At 46.2% G+C, this 20,396-nt stretch overlaps 1 protein-coding gene and 1 long non-coding RNA gene across 6 annotated transcripts in view; one reads left to right on the top strand and one right to left on the bottom strand.

The window, feature by feature from the left end:
- Positions 1 to 1,208: 1,208 nt before the first annotated feature.
- LOC133246716 (uncharacterized) lies at positions 1,209 to 7,537 on the bottom strand. Its single transcript, XR_009736125.1, has 2 exons — positions 6,923 to 7,537; positions 1,209 to 2,259 (listed from the first exon to the last, which is right to left on the bottom strand). It is a non-coding gene; the product is annotated as an uncharacterized LOC133246716 (long non-coding RNA).
- Positions 7,538 to 7,795: 258 nt separating this feature from the next.
- Positions 7,796 to 20,396, top strand: part of ESYT2 (extended synaptotagmin 2) — a 78,715-nt gene continuing 66,114 nt past the window's right edge. For all 5 annotated transcript variants that reach the window (XM_061415352.1, XM_061415351.1, XM_061415350.1 and 2 more), the window contains exon 1: positions 7,796 to 8,208. In XM_061415352.1, coding sequence (XP_061271336.1) covers positions 7,897 to 8,208 — 312 coding nt within the window. In that variant the 5' untranslated portion in view covers positions 7,796 to 7,896. The remainder of the gene's footprint in view (positions 8,209 to 20,396) is intronic.

Below are 20,396 nucleotides of genomic sequence, written 5' to 3'. Positions count from 1 at the left end.
TCAATCAGTTAAGACACTACTGTAATAATCTAGGTGAGCCAACGAGGACCAAGCTTTCTTTGATTCCTCTAGTTGCACAGCAAAGAGATCCACTTGGTGACTTGGTGACGTCACTCTTGGTGACGTGATTTTGTCACCAGAGAAGCATCTCAGAGACACAGGAATAGCAGTCTTCAATGGTTAGGGTAAAACGAGTCTGGATGGTAGAGTCAGCTAACAATTGTCGTCCGCTATCTGCCTCTACAAGGATGAGGTCACCGGCCACTGCAGTAGCTACCCTTCCACACCCCTGAAAGGAGTTCAGGGCAGAGACCAGGAATGAGGGAGGCCCTCTGTGCTCTGGGAAAACTGGCAGAACAGGCTTTAGGCAGTTTGATATGTTCAGGAGAAGATTTTATGAGCTCAATTTCTTGCATCCCGTCATAGCTTAGAAAATCACTATAATCATTAACAAAGATGTCTGCCCTTGTGACCAGTAGCAACCTTCTGCCAAAATGTGTCCGATTTCATGCACCTCCTTCACCAAAATCACACATATACTACCCCCCCACCCCGACCCCGACAAGCTCTTTGGAACAGTTCCTCAGAACTATCTGACAGGCTGTCTTCTGAACTATGGTCCTCATTTTGCCCCAAATAAAACTTCACTCACAAGTCTCATTTTGTGTATTTATTCTGTCGACAGCATGAAAGGGAGGCCGACTGTGCCCCTCCCCTCTGCATGAAGCTAGTGTAGAGGTGCAGGGAATGAGCTAGGACACAAAGCTGGGAAAGGTTCATTAAAGCCCAGCCCCTCCACCAGAGGGGAATCTAAAACAAAGCAGAACGGATTGAACTTACAGAGAAGGCAGCACTTTGCTCTGAAACTAGACAGGATGAATGCAGAGGCTGAACTTCTAAAGTTCTGCACTGGAACACTCATGATCATGCTCGTCTTTCCTCTGAAAAATGTCTGCCCCGAAGATAAGGAAAGAGGCACCATGAAGAGGTTACAGGAGTCCAGGGTGTAGAGTAACATGCTATCAAAGACCTAAGAGCTGGGCTGTATTTGCCGACAGGCTCAGTGTAGAAGGAGATGGTTCCACCTTGCTGGGAAGGAGCCAGAATTTCAGTGGGGTCACAAAGGCAGCAGAGAGGCTGGAGACTGATTGGTGCACAGAGTATTTTATTAGGTTGGTAGTTTCAGGCCATGAATTTTAAATCATAACTAAGCTCAAACACATCTTTATTAATCAAAATAGGAACCATTATAATCAACACATCTTTCCCAATGAGAAATAAGTTTGCTTATTCTTCTAGCATAAAAATCCATGCTTTGGGATTCGACGAACTCTTGGAAAGCATTTCCTGCCTCTTCTGGTTGTGGAAGCATTTTCCCTGCAAAAAGTTGTCAAGATGCTTCAAGAAGTGGTAGTTGGTTGGCAAGAGTCAGGTGAATATGGCAGATGAGGCAGAACTTCGTAGCCCAATTCATTCAACTTTGGTTGGTTGTACATGTGGTTGGGCATTGTTGCAGAGAATTGGGCCCTTTCTGTTGACCGATGCCAGTGCTGCAGTTTTCAGTGCATCTCATCCATTTGTTGAGCATTCTTCTCAGGTGTAATGGTTTCATGGGGATTCACAAAGCTGTAGTGGATCAGAGGGGCAGCAGAGCACCAAACAGTGACCATGACCCTTTATTGGTGCAAGTTTGGCTTTGGAATATTGCATCAGTTCAGTTCAGTTCAGTCGCTCAGTCGTGTCTAACTCTTTGCGACCCCAGGCCTCCTTGTCCATCACCAACTCCCGGAGTTCACCCAAACCCATGTCCATTGAGTCGGTGATGCCATCCAACCATCTCATCCTCTGTCATCCCCTTCTCCTCCTGCCCTCAATCTTTCCCAGCATCAGGGTCTTTTCAAATGAGTCAGCTCTCTGCATCAGGTGGCCAAAGTATTGGAGTTTCAGCTTCAACATCAGTCCCTCCAATGAACACCCAGGACTGATCTCCTTTAGGATGGACTGGTTGGATCTCTTTGCAATTCAAGAGACTCTCAAGAGTCTTCTCCAACACCACAGTTCAAAAGCAGCAATTTTTTGGCACACAGCTTTCTTTATAGTCCAACTCTCACATCCATACATGACCAATGGAAAAACCATAGCCTTGACTAGACAAACCTTTGTTCACAAAGTAATGTCTCTGCTTTTTAATGTGCTGTGGGTCAAGGTGGAGAGGTCTGACAGAATGTGGTCCACTGGAGAATAATATTGCATAGGAACCTGGAATGGTACGACCATGAATCAACGTAAATTGGAAGTGGTCAAACAGGAGATGGCAAGAGTGAACATTGAAATTTTAGGAATTAGTGGATCTAAAATAGACTGGAACGGGCAAATTTATTCAGATGATCATTATATCTACTACTGTGGGCAAGAATCCCTTAGAAGAAATGGAGTAGCTCTCAGTCAACAAAACCGTCTGAAATGCAGTAGTTGGGTGCAATCTCAAAAATGACAGAATGATTTCTGTTCATTTCCAAGGCAAATCATTCAGTATCACAGTAATCCAAGACTATGCCCCGATTGCTGATGCTAAAGAAGCTGAAGTTGAAAAGCTCTATGAAGACCTACAAGACCTTCTAGAACTAACACCCAAAAAAGATATTCTTTTCATCGTATGGGAATGGAATGCAAATGTGGAAGTCAAGAGATACCTGGAGTAGTGGGCAAGTTTGGCCTTGGAGTACAAAATGAAGTAGGGTAAAGGCTTAGAGAACACACTGGTCATAGCAAACACCCTCTTCCAACAACACAAGAGACAACTCTACACATGGACATCACCAGATGGAAAATACCAAAATCAGATTGATTATATTCTTTGCAGCTGAAGATGGAGAAGCTCTACACAGACTGAAAAAACAAGACCAGGAGCTGACTATGGCTCAGATCATGAACTCCTTATAGCCAAATTCAGGCTTAAATTGAAGAAACTAGGGAAAACCACTACACCATCCAGGTATGACCTAAATCAAATCCCTTACAATTATACAGTGGAAGTGACAAACAGATTCAAGGGACTAGATCTGATAGCCAGAGTGCCTGAAGAACTATGGACGGAGGTTTGTGACAGAAGGCACTGCTCAAGACCATAATCAAGAAAAAGAAATGCAAAAAGGCAAAATGGTTGTCTGAGGAGGCCTTACAAATAGCTGAGAAGAGAGGCAAAAGGCAAAGGAGAAAAGGAAAAATATCCCCATCTGAATGCAGAGTTCCAAAGAATAGCAAGGAGAGATGAGAAACCCTTCCTAAGTGATCAATGCAAATAGAGGAAAACAATAGAACGGGAAAGACTAGAGATTTCTTCAAGAAATACACAACCTTGACAAACTCCTTTCCCAATTTGGAATCAGTCCATTGTCCCTCGTCCAGTTCTAACTGTTCCTTCTTGACCTGTATACAGGTTTCTCACAAGGCAGGTAAGGTGGTCTGGTATTCCCATGTCTTTAAGAATTTTCCAGTTTGTTGTGATGCATGGTAAGGATAACAACAAATTTTCTCTTCAAGAAAATTAGAGACATGAAGGGAACATTTCATGCAAAAATGAGGACAATAAATGACAGAAATAGTATGGACCTAACAAAAGCAGATGATATTAAGAAGAGGTGGCAAGAATACACAGAAGAACTCTACAAAAAAGATCTTCATGACAAAGATAACCACCATGGTATAATCACTCACCCTAGAGCCAGACATCCTGGAGTGTGAAGTCAAGTCGGCCTTAGGAAGCATTACTACGAACAAAGCTAGTGGAGGTGATGAAATTCCCATTGAGCTATCTCAAATCCTAAAAGATGATGCTGTGAAAGAGCTGCACTCAATATGCCAGCAAATTTGGAAAGTTCAGAAGTGGCCACAGGACTGGAAAAGGTCAGTTTTCATTCTAATCTCAAAGAAAGGCAGTGCCAAAGAAGGTACACCTTACCGTGGATCACAACAAACTGCAGAAAATTCTTAAAGACATGGGAATACCAGACCACCTTACTTACCTCCTGAGAAACCTGTATACAGGTCAAGAAGCAGCAGTTAGAACTGGACATGGAACAATAGACTGGTTCCAAATCAGGAAAGGAGTATGTCAAGGCTGTATATTGTCACCCTGCTTATTTATCTTGTGTGCAGAGTACATCAAGAAAAATGCTGGGCTAGCTGAATTAGAAGCTGGAATCAGGAATGCCAAGAGAAATACCAATAACCTCAGATATGCAAATGACACCACCCTTAGGGCAGAAAGTGAAGAGAAACTAAAGAGCCTCTTGATGAAAGAGGAGAGTGAAAAAGCTGGCTTAAAATTCAGCATTCAAAAAGCTAAGATCATACCATCCGGTCCCAACACTAAATGGCAAGTAGATGAGGAAACAATGGAAACAGTGACAGATTTTATTTTCTTGGGCTCCAGAATCATTGCAGATGGTGACCGCAAACCATGAAGTAAAAAGATGCTTGCTCCTTGAATAAAACGTATGACAAACCTAGACAGCATATTAAAAAGCAGCGACGTTACTTTGTAACACAGGTTCGTATGGTCAAAGCTATGGTTTTTCCAGTAGTTATGTATGGATGTGAGAGTTGAACCAAAAAGAAGGCTGAGCACCAAGGAAGTGATGCTTTTGAATTGTGCTGTTGGAGAAGACTCTTGAGAGTCCCTTGGAGAGCAAGGAGATCAAACCAGTCAACCCTAAAGGAAATCAGTCCTGAATACTCATTGGAAGGACTGATGTGTAGTCCAATACTTTGGCTGCCTGTTTTGAAGAGTCGACTCATCAGAAAAGACTGATGCTGGGAAAGACTGAAGGCAGGAGGAGAAGGGGATGACAGAGGACGAGATGGTTGGATGGCATCATCGACTCAACAGACATGAGTTTGAGCAAGCTCCAGGAGATGGTGAAGGACAGGGAAGCCTGGTGTGCTGCAGTTCATGGGGTCACAAAGAGTCGGACACAACTGAGGGACTAAACAACAAGGCCACCAAGTCAAAGTCTTTATCACAGACATGCAGGATTTCTCATATGGATCATGTTCATCCAAATTTTTATCTATAGGATATGCTGCTGCTGCTGCTGCTGCTGCTAAGTCGCTTCAGTCGTGTCCGACTCTGTGCGACCCCATAGATGGCAGCCCACCAGGCTCCGCTGTCCCTGGGATGCCATTTCCTTCTCCAATGCATGAAACTGAAAAGCGAAAGTGAAGTCGCTCAGTCGTGTCCGACTCCTAGCGACTGCATGGACTGCAGCCTTCCAGGCCCCTCTGTCCATGGGATTTTCCAGGCAAGAGTACTGGAGTGGGTTGACATTGCCTTCTCTGATAGGATATGATTCTACAGCTTTTTAGAGGAAATACCACAAGACAGAAAGGCTCATGCTTCTTCCTAGGTTAACACGGCAATTACTTGTTTTGAGGTTGTAAATTGGCCTTGAGTGACAGGTGGCCTTCCAGCTTTAAGCTGCTGCCTAGCAAAAGGGATGAGACTCACCCTTTCATGTATCTATAACTCACATGATGTAATTTGGGGAAGAGAAAGAACAAAACACTCCTTCCCTTGCTTCTGGTTTAGTGTCCTTGCTTCATGTTGTGTGTTTAAGACCCTAGAGCAATGTTATGAGATTATATATTTACATATCTCTTCATAGCCACACACACACACACACACACTTATGTATACCTATTACATACAGACTCACAGATGAGGGGAGGGGGTATCCTTTATTCACTCAGGACCTGCTGTGACACGTACTGTGCTAGCCTGAAGAGATGATAATCAACATAATAAATATGGTTCCTGTCCTTACCAACTTAAAGCCTCAGTTCAGCTCAGTTCACTCAGTTGTGTCTGACTCTCTGTGACCCCATGGACTGCAGCACACCAGGCTTCCCTGTCCATCATCAACTCCCGGAGTTTATTCAAACTCATGTCCATTGAGTCGGTGATGCCATCCAATCACCTCATCCTCTCTCAGCCCCTTCTCCTCCCACCTTCAATCTTTCCCAGCATCAGTCTTTTCAAATGAGTCAGTTCTTCACATCAGGTGGTCAAAGTATAGGAGTTTCAGCTTCGGCATCAGTCCTTCCAATGAATATTCCTTTAGGATGTGGACTGGTTGGATCTCCTTGCTCTCCAAGGGACTCTCAAGAGTCTTCTCCAACACCACAGTTCAAAAGCATCGATTCCTTGGTGCTCATTCTTCTTTATGGTTCAACTCTCATATCCATACATAACTACTGGAAAAACCATAGCTTTGACCATACGAACCTGTGTTACAAAGTAATGTCGCTGCTTTTTAATATGCTGTCTAGGTTTGTCATACGTTTTATTCAAGGAGCAAGCATCTTTTTACTTCATGGTTTGCGGTCACCATCTGCAATGATTCTGGAGCCCAAGAAAACAAAATCTGTCACTGTTTCCATTGTTTCCTCATCTACTTGCCATTTAGTGTTGGGACCGGATGGTATGATTTTAGCTTTTTGAATGCTGAGTTTTAAGCCAGCTTTTTCACTCTCCTCTTTCATCAAGAGGCTCTTTAGTTTCTCTTCACTTTCTGCCCTAAGGGTGGTGTCATTTGCATATCTGAGATTATTGGTATTTCTCTTGGCATTCTTGATTCCAGCTTCTAATTCAGCCAGCCCAGCATTTTTCATGATGTATTCTGTACATAAGTTAAATAAGCAGGGTGACAGTATACAGCCTTGACGTACTCCTTTCCTGATTTGGAACCAGTCTGTTGTTCCATGTCCAATAGGCTCTGTCCCTCCTAAAGGTGATCATTCAAGGCTGCCAGAAATTGAATTAAAATATCCTTCGAAACCACTTGATAGGCTTTAAAAACTTACTTGGGCTGTCCTCTGCAACTGTTTGGCTTTAAGGAGACTAGAGTGCAAATATAATTACCCTGATTGAGTTTAAGGGGAAACAGAGCGATCAAGAGCGGTTTGTCCTGCTAGCGAAGGTATTCAGGAAACACGGGCGCTCGTCGGAAATCCTACTGAGGGCGGCTGTCGGGTCCCCGCGATCCCGCGGGCGAGAAGAAGTCCCGCCTTCGCGCACAAAGCGGCCTATCCAAGCTCCCTCGTCTCCAGGGCCGCGGAGAGAATTCCGTCAGGAAATCGTCCGTCGGCTGTGGGCGGTCAGGACCCGCAAACTCAGGAGCGTGGGCTTCTCCTTCCGCAGTATCCCGGCGCGAAGCGCGGCCCAGGTGACTGGGAGAGCGGAGCCCCTTCGGCGAACACGGAAGCCGGCTGGCTGATCGTTCCGCGCCGCAACTTTCACGCAAAACCCGCCCGCCACGCCTCAAGGGCGCCCCGCCCATCCGTGATGGCGTCACAAAGCACCGCCCACTCCGCTTCAGGCGCGCCCTCTCAAGCCTGTGAGGCGACACCCACGCCGAGCCCAGCTCCCCCCAGTGTCAGAGGCGCCCCGCCAGTCCGTGATGACGTCACAAAGCACCGCCCACCTCGCCTCAGGGGCGCTCTCTCAAGCCTGTGAGGCGACACCCACGCCGGGCCCGGCCCCCCCAGCGTCAGAGGCGCCCCGCCCACCCGCGCCAAGAAGCCACACACCAGCCAGCCCCGCCCAACCCCCCGCCACCGCGGCGCTGGCGGGCCTTGTGGGATGACGTCCCTCGCGGGCCGGGCCCACCCCGCGTTGGGCCGCACCCAGGCCTGGGGCCACACCCGGCTGCCGCAGTGGAACACCTCCGCTCCTCTCCGCCACCGCCACCGCCCTGCGTGCTGACGTCACACGGCGCCGCGGGCGGAAGCGCGGGCGGGTGGGTCGGGCGGCTACGCCGTCCCCTCAGAGGGGCGCTGCAGCGCGGGCTGAGGCGCCTCGGCCGGGAACCGAGGGGAGCGGTACGCGGCGGGGCCATGAGCGGCTCCAGGGCTCCGGGCCCCGAGGTGGGCGCCTCCGGGGCAGAGCCCCCCGGCGCGGCGCTGAGCGTGGACGTGGCAGGGCTGCTGGCACAGCTGGCGCGCAGCTTCGCGCTGTTGTTGCCGGTGTACGCGCTGGGCTACCTGGGCCTGAGCTTCAGCTGGGTGCTGCTGGCGCTCGGGCTGCTCGTGTGGTGCCGCAGGAGCCGCGGCCTTAAGGCCACCCGCCTGTGCCGCGCGCTGGCGTTACTGGAGGACGAGGAGCGCGCCGTGCGCCTAGGGGTGCGCGCCTGCGACTTGCCGGCCTGGGTGAGTGGGCGCCGCGGACCCCGGCCCGCCCCCGGACCTGACCAGCCCTGCCGGCCTCCGCTGGTCAGGGTCAGGGGCCCCGGGCCCGCTCTGACCCCGCCTTCCCACTCGGTCTGGGAGGTCCTCGCCTACCTTTACTCTGGCTCAGGTCAGACCAGGGATGCCCGCCCGCCACGGTCCCGGCCCTGACCCCGCCTGCCCGCCCGGCCGGGAAAGCCCGTCGGGAGTACCGACCCACCACTACCCGGCCCGGGTCGGGTCCCCACCCGCCCTGACCCCGCCTGCCCGCTGGGTCAGGGGTCTCCGCCCGCCACTACTCCGCCTGGTCGGGGTTCCCACCCGCCCCGTCAGGGGTTCCTGCGTGTCCTCGCCCCACCCGACCGGACCCCGCCCGAGTCAGGGTCCCTGCCCGCCGCGACCCGGGTCCTGGCGCTGGCCGCCCGCCCGGTCGGAAGTCCGGGCTCGTCCCCGCCCCTCCCGGGTCTGGGGTCCCCTCATTCCTCGACCCCTCCCACCTGGGGCGTTCTGAGCCCCGGGCGCTGGCGTCTGTCCGAGCCGGGTAAATCGGGGGTCGCCGCCGCTGTCGCCGGGCCCCCACCCCGGCCCGCAGACCCCGCGGGTGGGCGCCTTCCCCTCTCCGCGCGGGCGGGTCCCGAGCGCAGGTGAGGCGCGCCCCGCGCGCTCCTCCCGCGGCCACGTCGCCGGGCCTCCCCGCGCGGTGCCGCGACTCCCGCCGCTGGAATGTGAGCTCGGGGCGCCTGGTGCGCTCCGCGGGCCTGGACGCCGCTCGCTTCTCTGCTGCGGAGAAGGCGGCCAGCGGTGAGCGGGGAAGGGCGGTTTCCTCCTCCGCTGAGACGCCTCAGCCATTTCTCGGTTGTTTCTGACACAGTTGAGCAGTGGGGGGTCCGCCAAAAGGTCCTCTGATGTTACGATAATTGGAGGTTTGTTTTCACATCTTTGGAAGTAACGTTATGAGCTGAGTAGCTTTTATGTAGGGTAGACTTGAATCCGAGGTGAATTTTAGGTGGGTGGGGGCAGGAAGTTTTGGAAGAGTTGCACTAATGGAAAGAGTCCTGGTATTGATTATGTTTACACCCAGCAATTCTCATAATTTATTTAGGCAATGTGGAAACCAATCGAGTTGGCTTCCTCCTGCTTTCTTAACCATAAGTTGGTGTCGCAGTTTCAGGCAACAGGAAATAGTGCTTATTTTAAGATAAATGATGCTCATGTTAGGCTTGATGTAAACTTCATGGGGAAATGGCCAGCCAGTGACTTTCAGAAGGGTCGTTTTCTGTTAGCGGAGAAAAGGACTTGGCGTGTGATCCCTGTTTCCAGTCATAAGACATTTGTCATGGAGTACATGACACAGGCAGACAGGTTGCAAAGCTGGAGTGCCCAGGGTCAGGAGGAACCTAACCTAATGGCTACTACCTGTGAGGACAAATAGCAATTGTAGTAAGAATCTCACAGTCAGGGACTTTGGGAATTTAAAATTCTATCAATACATGGTGGATGTGTGCACAGTAGTATTTGGAAGAATCAGAATAAGTAGTGTGGTGTAGCTTTTCGCCAGTAGCAGCAAAGAGGAGTGAAGTGTAGAAACCCAGGTGTGAAAAGCCAAGAACAGAGATGCACTTTTTGGAAAGGCAGAAGGACTTTCAAGTGGCATCTTGTGTCTTATGTTACACCAAATTAAATGATTACAGAAAGTAACCAAAAACAGTGAGTAGGAACATTAATGGCACCCCACTCCAGTACTCTTGCTTGGAAAATCCCATGGACAGAGGAGCCTGTTAGGCTGCAATCCATGGGGTCGCTAAGAGTCGGACACGCCTGAGCGACTTCACTTTCACTTTTCACTTTCATGCATTGGAGAAGGAAATGGCAACCCACTCCAGTGTTCTTGCCTGGAGAATCCCAGGGACGGGGGAGCCTGGTGGGCTGCCGTCTATGGGGTCGCACAGAGTCGGACACAACTGAAGTGACTTAGCATAGCATAGCATAGCATAGCATAGCATAGCATAGGGACATTACCCAAACAGTAGACATAATCAGGGTCGAGAGTCACAGGAATTGGGGCTGTTGACATTCATAGATAGTTGGTTATGGAGCAGTTGGCTAACATCAGTGCTTGTGAAAGTTGTGAAATGCATGCTGTTTTAACAATAAATTAACAGGTATGTTTGTTACCATATTGAAGGACATGACAAATTGTTATTATTTTATTAACAGAAGAAAAGGGTGATTAGCCAAAGATTCCTTTCTTGGATTTTCCTCAGTGTGACTTAAACTGATGAACCTTGGTGTTCATCTCGTAAAGTATGGAATTTCTATTTTTCACACAGCTTTTCACTTGTTCATCAAATTTGTATTTGCGCTCACATTACATGTATATACACTTAAACACGCCTGTATTGCTTAGAAAACTGCTGTGAGAATTCACACAAAATTTGATTGTGATCATATCCAAGAAAAGCCTAGGAGTCTGAGGTTTGAGGAAGATGTTTTAATACCTTTTTTATTGTAATACCCATGTGTTATTTTCCTAATAAAGCCAGTAAATTACACTGCCTAGAAGTGGACCTGCTGTTCTGTTATAGCTAGGGAATAAATCAGCAATAGAAATCGTTCATATATAAGAAGAGTTAAGATTTCTGTATTAGTAGTTCTTTGATTTTTACTGTACAAACTTAGGTTCTTCTGGTTGGTATTTTGCTTTGAACAAGATGTGTTTGTGCAGATTTCATAGTGGGTCATTGACAGCTGTGATTCACAGCAGGGTAGAAGCAGAGGAAAACATGAAGTAATGTGGTACTCACTTCCTAGCTTCACTTTTGAATATGTTTACTCACAATTTTTCTTCTTTTTATTTAGTAAAGTAAAAATTTATGTTGGCTGATAAACAAATATGAATACTTTGAGAAAAGTGTATATACTATTTCAAATCAAGGCTATTAGGAGGATATGAAAAACGGCTCTCATTTAACATGTGACAATTCTGTAAGACTTTGATCTTACAGCTTTAATGAACCACAGTACTATTCATTTCTTTACTCTCTTTTTTCGTCAACAGGGAAATCACCTGGTAAGTCTGAGTTGACAGATTGAGGACTGGCCTTTTTGTTGTCCCTGTGGTTGTCCCTTGTCAATTGAGCCCTGTAAAATTAGACTATGGTTGAAGAAAATTCTTGAAGAGTTTTTCATAGAGATGCGTAAAGATGGTTTTCCACTACGATTTTTATTTGAAAAAGTAGAACTTGATGTGAAGTCTGCCCTTTTTCCGTTTTCACTGCTGCCAATTAATGTTGATTCTATGGCAGCAAATAATTAGAAACCCAAACCTGCTGTAAATGACTATTGGTCTTCTATGCTTCTTACACCTTGATGATTGAGATTTAAAGCACCGTCAGCTTATGTGTTCTGCTGTTTTTACTGTTATGCACTAGCTTTTCTTTAGGGAGAGCTTTCTTCCTGTGGTTCTTCTGGGAAGTTCAGGAGAATTTTAAGTCTAGCCAAAATTTATTATGTGTACAAAGTTTGGTCTTATGTAAAGGAACGGCAAATACTTTTATTCTCAGTGTTAATCATTGACTTATCCTATTAAAAAGTTTTGTGAAGACTCATTAACAGACTTGTAACTACATCAGGTCCCAGAGTTTAGCTATTTTAAACTGCAGTTGCAACTTTAGACCCTAGACCAATTAAGTGCTTGGAGAAAATGTTGGGACCTCCTCAAAGCTATGAAAGAGATGTGGATACTCTTCAGGTTTCCTTTCTGCACCCGCTACTGCTGTAGTCACCGGCAGCTCACTGTTGTGCCAAGTGCTTCATGAAGTTAGAGCAGAAGGCCCCACGGTGCCGGACGTAAAGCAGTAAATACCTATTCACATTCAGGATCTATGCATATATCAGGTTGTGTGCTCTGGGTTTTCTGCTTCAGGTGAATATATTAGCCTCACTTTATATTTCAAGACCGGAGAATGTAGAGCTAGGACTAAACTGTAAATAATTAAACAGATACAGGAATTGAAAATATATGTAATTATATTAAGTTATATTTAGTTAATATATGTTGTATTAAGTTATATTAAATATTTGTGTAAAATATAGATCTTGGTCCTGTGAAGAAACAATTATCAACAACTGACTAGTCACTTAGTGTTCTCCTTAGGCCTGGTGAACTTCTTACTATATTCTTTGTGAGTTTTCATGATTTCTATACTAGTTGCGACATTTAACCTTGAATGATATCACAGATGTTGAAAATAGATTAAAAACAACTGAATTGTAGACGTTAAATGAGTGAATTTTATGGTATGTGAATTACTTGTCAATAGTGCTATTGAAAAATATTATAGACATTATATTTCTTTTAAAAATAAGTGAAACAGGTGATTAGTTATAGTACAGAGTAAGCCACACAAACCACCTTGCTTATGGAATTCCAACTAAAGCTGTTATACCTTTTTAAAATTATTGTTTCAATGTAAATTTGGAGTAATTTATAAAGAATATTTAATGAACGAGGAGGGCTTATGAATGAAAAAAGTAACTCCATAAATATTTTTACCTTAAACCTAATGTTACTTTCTACTTCGCTATGGTTCAGTGGTAAAGAATCCACCTGGTAAAGAATATAGGGATGTGGGTTTGATCCCTGGTTCTTGAAGATCCCCTGGAGAAGGAAATGGCAACCCACTCCAGTATTCTTGCCCACGGACAGAGAATCTGACACAACTTAGTGACTAAACAACAACAGATGTTACTTTAAGCATTGCTGCTACATTGGCTAAATGAACAAATAGAGATTTTACTTCAAAGATGTAAATATCCTAAATGTGTGTGTGTGTAGGGAGTTGTGTGTGAGTTATTCTAAACTCTTAACTTTAATTTAAGGTAATGATACGTAATTACAGTGTGTATTTGAGAAATCTAGCTGGTAAATTGGTTTGTTTTTTATAAGATATATTCTATCATAGGGCTTCCCTGGTGACTCAGACTGTAAGGAATTTGTCTGCAGTGCAGGAGACCCAGGTTTGATCCCTGGGTTGGGAAGATTCCCTGGGAAAGGAGATAGCAACCCACTGCAGTATTCTTGCCTGGGAAGTCCCATGGATGGAGGAGCCTGGCGGGGTACAGCCCATGGGATCGCAAAGAGTCAGACATGTCTGAGCAACTAACACTGACATTATCATAGCATGATTTTATTTTTTTAAGGCCCACTATTTTTTTAAAATTTTAATTAATTTATTTGTTTATTTGGGCCACCAGCATGTGGCATGCAGTATCTTCGTTTCTCTACCAGGGCTAGAACCTGTACTTCCTGGAGTGGAAGTGAGAAGTTTTTATATAGATGTAATTTTTTATATTTATGTAATTTATTGTTTGGCTGTGTTGGGTCTTCAGTATTGCATGGGCTTTTCTCCTGTGGCAGCAAGCGAGGACTACCCTCCAGTTGCGGTGCTCTGCCTTCTTATCGTGGTGGCTTCTCTTGCTGATCGTGTGTTCTAGGGCACTTGGGCTTTAGTAGTTGGCGGCGTGAGGGCTCAGTAGTTGTGGTTCGCGGGCTCTAGAGCACAGGCTCAATAGTTGGGGTACAGGGGCTTAGTTGCGCCACAGCATGTGGGATCTTCCTGGACCAGGGATCTAACCCCTGTGTCCTACATTGGCAGGTGGATTCTTCACTACTGAGCCGCCAGGGAAGTCCTGGAAATGTGGAGTCTTAACCATTGGACCACCAGGGAATTCTTCATAGCATGATTTTAGAATGAATGTACTGTTTGTAGACTCTTGAATTTTGTTATGTTTTGTTAATTTATTATCTTTTTTGGTTTCCATGCCAACACTGTCGGATTAATTTTCCTTCTTCGTTTAAAGATCTAAGGACCCACTATCTACAGTCGTGTTAGAGATCACCTTTCCTTCCTGTGTGTACTTACTCCAGGCAGCTACGAGGTGGGGTGTGATGGCTGAAGAGTGCCCTCATGGTCAGAAAGTGGTTTGTGGGGGAAGGTGTGCGTATAGACACCCTAAAGGACAGAAGAATAAGTGGGAACAGCAAAATCAGGCGTGTCTCAGGGTGGAGGTGTCAAGTGTCAGAGCCCAGTAGGACAGCACAGTGGATCCCTGGGCTTTTCCTTGGTGGGGGTTCGGGCGGGGGAGGGTTGTAAGTAAGGTGGGAACTGTTATCCAGGCCCAGGGGTGAGGAGCGGAGGTGCTCAAACTGGGGACTGGGCCACCTGTCAGGCAGCACCCCTGTGTCTCAGGGGGGCTGGGCGATGTGTTCAGAACCAGGCTCGTGAGGTCAGAACACGGGAACCCTGCGCAGTGCGGGAGATCTCCTGCCCTGGCTCCGGAACACTTAGCGCCACGCTGCCGCTGGGTCGCTCAGCCTGGAGGGGCTGCTGGAGGTGCCCGCCCGCCTTCCCTCAAGCTCTGCCCGCTTTCACTCCTAAGGACCTTATTGTGCTGTAAACACTGAGTCACCTTGTGTTCTTTTGGAACTGGGTGGGGCACAGTTCTTGTATAAATAGTGTCTGTAGTTGTCTTGCATGGCATTTTTCCATTTAACATGTTTAATTCACAAGTTTTCTCATGGTCTTTCTCCCTGTCAGTGGTTTTGCTTCATTTTTTCCCCTGCTTAACTGTTTTTAAAAAAAAAAAAAGTCTTGTAAGTTTTTTTAAAAGGAAACTATTCTATTTTGGTGAATTTTTCCTAGAGTAGATGATATTTTAAGTAACAAGCCTAGCTTAAGTGCAGGAATCAAAAATGAGCTTTTATTGATTCATCTGTTCACTGAGCCAGAATTTATTAAACCTTTGCAATGTTCCATGTACTGTGCTAGGTAATAAGTAAGACAAGGCCTTAAACTCAGAAATTTATAGCTAATAATAACACAAATCCAGGAATAATCCTAATTTTAGTGTGCACTAGCAGTTTTTTCTTTTTTAAAAAATAAAAATAATACTCATTTTTCTTAAATCAAAAAAGTGTATTAAAACATTATTCATGTGGAAAAAGAAAGGCAAACCTTTATTAGATCTTTCAGTTGGTGAAATGATATGTTCATTTTTTTAAAAGAGTCTGCCTTTTAGAGCATTTTGTGCATTTAAGTAATAGCTCATCTCTTTAAAGGAGAAGGCAATGGCAACCCACTCCAGTACTCTTGCCTGGAAAAATCCCATGGACAGAGGAGCCTGGTAGGCTACAGTCCCTGGGGTCCCGAAGAGTTGGACACGACTGAGCGACTTCACTTTCATGCATGGGAGAAGGAAATGGCAACCTACTCCAGTGTTCTCCAGAGCCTAGAGAATCCCAGGGATGGGGGAGCCTGGTGGGCTGCTATCTACGGTGTTGCACAGAGTCGGACACGACTGAAGCAACTTAGCAGCAGCAGCAGCATCTCTTTAAATCAGTGTATTGTAAAAGATTTTATTGATAAGGATTAAACCCTTTCTTCTAGGGTTTGTAGATATAGCTAGCTGTGCATATAACTTCAATGTTATGTTGTCCTGTCTATGCCTATTTTGGGAAAGGCAGTCTTGTGATCACTCATAGTGGATGCCTCTGAGACCCGTAGTTCAATCTCTGTGTCTATTAAGTGGATTACAGCAGGATGTGCAGAGGAGAACATCAGAGTGATGGCACTGTCAGCAGCGGTGACTCTGTTTTTTAAAGGACGTCGTCGTCGTACCTGGTGACTATACTTGAGAATTAGTGATAACCGCACAAATGGCAGATGTGGAAATACTAATATGAAAGTGTTTATTATTCTTTCTTTTTTTATTATTTCCAAAAATGTCATTGAAGTTGAGCTTGAAGTTCTTTTCTTTGTTCAGTCATGTAGTGAACTTTATCTTTCTACTTTCAATGAATATGTTGTCTTGTATGTCTTTTATTATGGCTGTGTGCTCAGTGGCTCAGTCATGTCTGACTCTTGGCAACCCCATGGACTAACTGTGGCTTGCCAGGTTCCTCTGTCCATGGATTTCCCAGGCAAGAATACTGAAGTGGGCTGCCCTTTCCTCCTCCAGGAGATCTTCCTGACCCAGGGATCAAACCTGTGTCTCTTGAGTCTCTTGCATTGGCAGGCAGATTCAGGGAAGCCCTTTATATTATGGCTAGACAAGTTTTAAAAACATGTTTTTCTGGTATGAGAATACATACTCATTGTAGAACATTTCAAGCTTTGCAGAAGAATAAAAGGAAAACAGTTAGCTACTGTCCTCCTAACCAGTGGTAGCCATTATTAATGTTTTGGTGATTTTCTGAGTCTTTAGTATTGACATGATTGGAGGTACATGGATGTATGTGTGTGTTGTATTTGCCTTCACTAAGCATTATGGTGTGAACATTACGTCATTATTCTTCAGAAACATGGCTGGTTTTTGCAGTAGTGTCTTGTTTATGGGAGTGCCATGCTTTATTTAAGTTGTCTCATGTACAGATTCCAAAAATGAGATTGTTAGTTACTGAAGGTTAAGAAAAGGTAAAACTAGAGTTTGAGATATTTAATTTTTTACCTTTTCACGTTACAAAAGATGGTTCGTGTGAGCCATTCATGTAATCTGTCCAGGATATATGAACTATTTTTGAACTCCTAAGAGTAGCATAGTAATTTTATAAGCAGAAGTCTAGCTTTAGAGGGCAGTGTTTGTTTTTGAATAGTGTGATGTTAAAATAAGCACAGTAATTTATCCAGATCCCCTCTTATGTAAATAACCTTTAGAAGAAGAGAGTGCTCCCACGCAGTCACTCTTTGAAGGGCTTTTCTTCCTCTGTGCTGTGTTGGCAAGTGAGAGTTGGGTAAGCCAAGTCATTGCTTTTTGTAGCATGGTATAGGGATGGTTGTTTGGAAATGGCTGAGAGGGCTCACTGCATTGTCCTTGATCTTGTCTGAAAATAGCCAGCTGTGTGACTGGCGTCGTCAGTGTTACCTGGCAGTCCTTGGGCACTGAGTGTTGTGGGTCACCCTCAGGGACCTGTGTCACACGTGACGGTGTTGCCGCTGGGGCACACACTCGAGAAGCAGGCTTGGTCTGACCCACGTGGGTTCCTGTCTGAGGCCCACCCACTCCCAGCTCTGTGCTCTCTGACAGGTCAGCACTGCTTTCAGAACCTTAGTGCCCTTATCATTAGGTGGGCACTGACAGGAGCCTCGGCTTGTGTGTTGTGGTCTTGAGGCTGGAATAAGGAAGGCCCAGGGCTAAATGGCAACCCACTCCAGTGTTCCTGCCTGGAGAATCCCAGGGACGGGGGAGCCTGGTGGGCTGCCGTCTATGGGGTCGCACAGAGTCGGACACGGCTGAAGCAACTTAGCAGCAGCAGCAGGGCTGGCAGGGTAGCTGGAGGGCCCTTAGGGTTAGGAATCCCTGCTGCTGCCTCCTTTTAACTGTCGGCTGTTAACCTCCAGCTTCCTGCTGCCTGAGGGCGTCTCTCACCTGGCCACTGCCTCCCCCACTTCAGCTGGAGCAGGCAAATGACAGAGCTTCTGTTAGTTTCTGTTTCACTGGGGTTGTTTGTTTTGTTGCTAAGAGTTTATCTACCATAATGCTTTGTTATGAGTTGCACTTGAAAATACTCCTTGTATTTTCTTTCTCTTTTGTCTCTGAACATCCTAAAGTAGTATCCAAGGAGCCAGTGTTGTTACGCCTCATCCTCGCTGCCTCTTCCTTAAATTCTGTCCTGCTGCTGTTCAGTCCCTCAGTCGTGTCCAACTCTTTGTGACCCCATGAACGCTGCAGAATGCCAGGCTTCCCTGCCCTTCACCATCTCCTGGAGCTTGCTCAGACTCAGTCCACGGAGCCGCCTGTCCTCTGTCCCCGTGTCGTCCTCTGTCCCCGTGTCGTCCTCTGTCCCCGTCTCCTGCCTGAGGCTGTGGTTGCTCTTGCTCTGCTGTAGCAGCCGCCCTGACACAGCAGATGGCTGTGGCTCGTTCCATTAGGAGACTGTCACGCAAAACCTTTAAATTCATGTGCTCATTTCCTTCCTCTTGTGAGTAAGTGTTGGTTGGGGACTAAAGTGGGGGTTTGAAACTGCATATCAATAACCTCAGATACGCAGATGACACCACCCTAATGGCAGAAAGTGAAGAGGAACTTGGTGAAGATGAAAGAGGAGAGTGATAAAACTGGCTTAAAACTCAACATTCAAAAAACTAAGATCATGACATCTGGTCCTGTCAGTTAGTGGCGAATAGAGGGGGGCGGGGAATGAAGACAGTGACAGACTTTATTTTCTTGTGTTCCAAAATCACTATGGACAGTGACTGCAGCCATGAAATTAAAAGGCGCTTGCTGCTTGGAAGAGAAACTCTGACAAACCTAGACAGTGTATTGAAAAGCAAAGAGATGTCTTTGAGACCTTTGCTGACAAAGGTCCATCTAGTCAAAGCTATGGTTTTTCCAGTAGTCGTATGTGGAGGTGAGAGTTTGACCATGAAGAAGGCTGAGTGCTGAAGAATTGATGCTTTTGAACTGTGGTGTTGGAGAACACTCTTGAGAGTCCCTTGGACAGCAAGGAGATCCAACCAGTCCATCGTAAAGGAAATCAGTCCTGAATATTCATTCATTGGAAGGCCTGACGCTGAAGCTGAAACTCCAATACTTTGGCCACCTGATGCGAAGAACTGACTCATTGTAAAAGACCCTGATGCTGGGAAAGATTGAAGGCAGGAGGAGAAGAAGATGACAGAGGATGGGATGGTTGGATGGCATCACTGACTCAATGAATGAGTTTGAGCAAGCTCCAGGAGATGGTGAAAGACAGGCAAGCCTGGCGTGTTGCAGTCCATGGGGTCGCAGAGTCGGACATGACTGAGCTGAACAACAACAACAAAATTTTGGGTCAACTATGATAGTTTAATTTAACCGATATTAGATGTAGAGTTGTTTCCTTCTGTTTCCATCCAGTGGGTTATGTTCTGGGTTTCTTAGAGTACGGTGGATCTGCAGAAGATAAACCCAGTGATGTGGAAAGACAACATCCTCCAGCTTGCTTTGTGCCGTAAATTCTACCCTGGAGTGCATGTGAAATGCTGGGTTTTGAGTCTGCCACTCATGTTCTGAGGTACCAGCATCAGATGAAAGTTCCTCATCTGGGCGATGCTCGTCTTGTTTTCTCACAGAACTGCTTCATATCAGTCATTCAGTTAAGTGTGCTTAGTCTTGTAATTGTGGATCAAGAGTTTGAAGACAGGGACTTTTTATGTCTGCTGTAGCATCTAACAGTTTGCAAGGAGTCTGCACAGAAAACCTAGTGAGTGGTTGAAACAGTGAACTACTAATTGCTTGTTTTACGAGGACTCTACACTCAATTATAAATTGTCGTGTAATGCCTATGATGCCAATATATGTATTTGAGGTGAGCTGCCTACTGAGATCATCAATTTATTTCATTTGTGCTATAAATACTTGCATGCATAGCAAGTGAACACGTAAGATCTATTAATGCTAAATTAATGTTTTTTCATATACATAGATTTTGAAATCTATTCGGAGCTGTTAGAAAGTGTTGATTTTACTTAGTAGCTTGAATCTGATTGTGGTTTTACACTGGGGAAGTGAAAGCATGAACACTGCTGTGTGTGTGAGGGACAGTCTTAGCAGGACTTACCTGAGGGCTGTTTCATCATGGATGGGCAAGAGGGGAAGGGAGCAGCCCCCTTAGCTTGCTCCCCGGACTGGGGCCACCAGAAGAAAGCTCTGCAAACTGGTGGCTTAAAGCAGCACAGATTTATCATTTACAGTTCTGGGGGCCAAAAGTCTGGAAGCAGTTCCCAAGGGCTGAAACCAGGGAATTGACAGGCCCTTCCCAGCTTCTGGAGCTGCGCTCCTGGGTGCGTGGCTCCTCACCCTCACTGCCGGCAGCTGCTCCAGTCATCACATACTTTCTGTTTTCTGTCTGTGTCTGTTCTGCCTCTGCTCCCACCTGAGAGGACGTGTGTGATTGCATCACAGCCCACACAGGACGCAGGACAGCTCCTCAACTCAAGAGCTTATCAACTCAACTTATCACATCTGCTAAGTCCTTTTTTTTTGTCTCGTAAGGAAACACGAGTCCTAAGGAGTGAAACGTGGCCATCTCCTGAAGAGCCACGAGCGCCCCTCCATCTTGGATACTCAGGAGGAGGGTAGCTGAGCACAGTGGCGGTGGCTCAGCTTTGTCTCATCTGCTCTGGAAGGCC

This window comes from Bos javanicus, chromosome 4, assembly GCF_032452875.1.
Source record: "Bos javanicus breed banteng chromosome 4, ARS-OSU_banteng_1.0, whole genome shotgun sequence".
NCBI lineage: Eukaryota > Metazoa > Chordata > Mammalia > Artiodactyla > Bovidae > Bos > Bos javanicus.
This window is presented reverse-complemented; position numbering and strand designations above follow the sequence as displayed.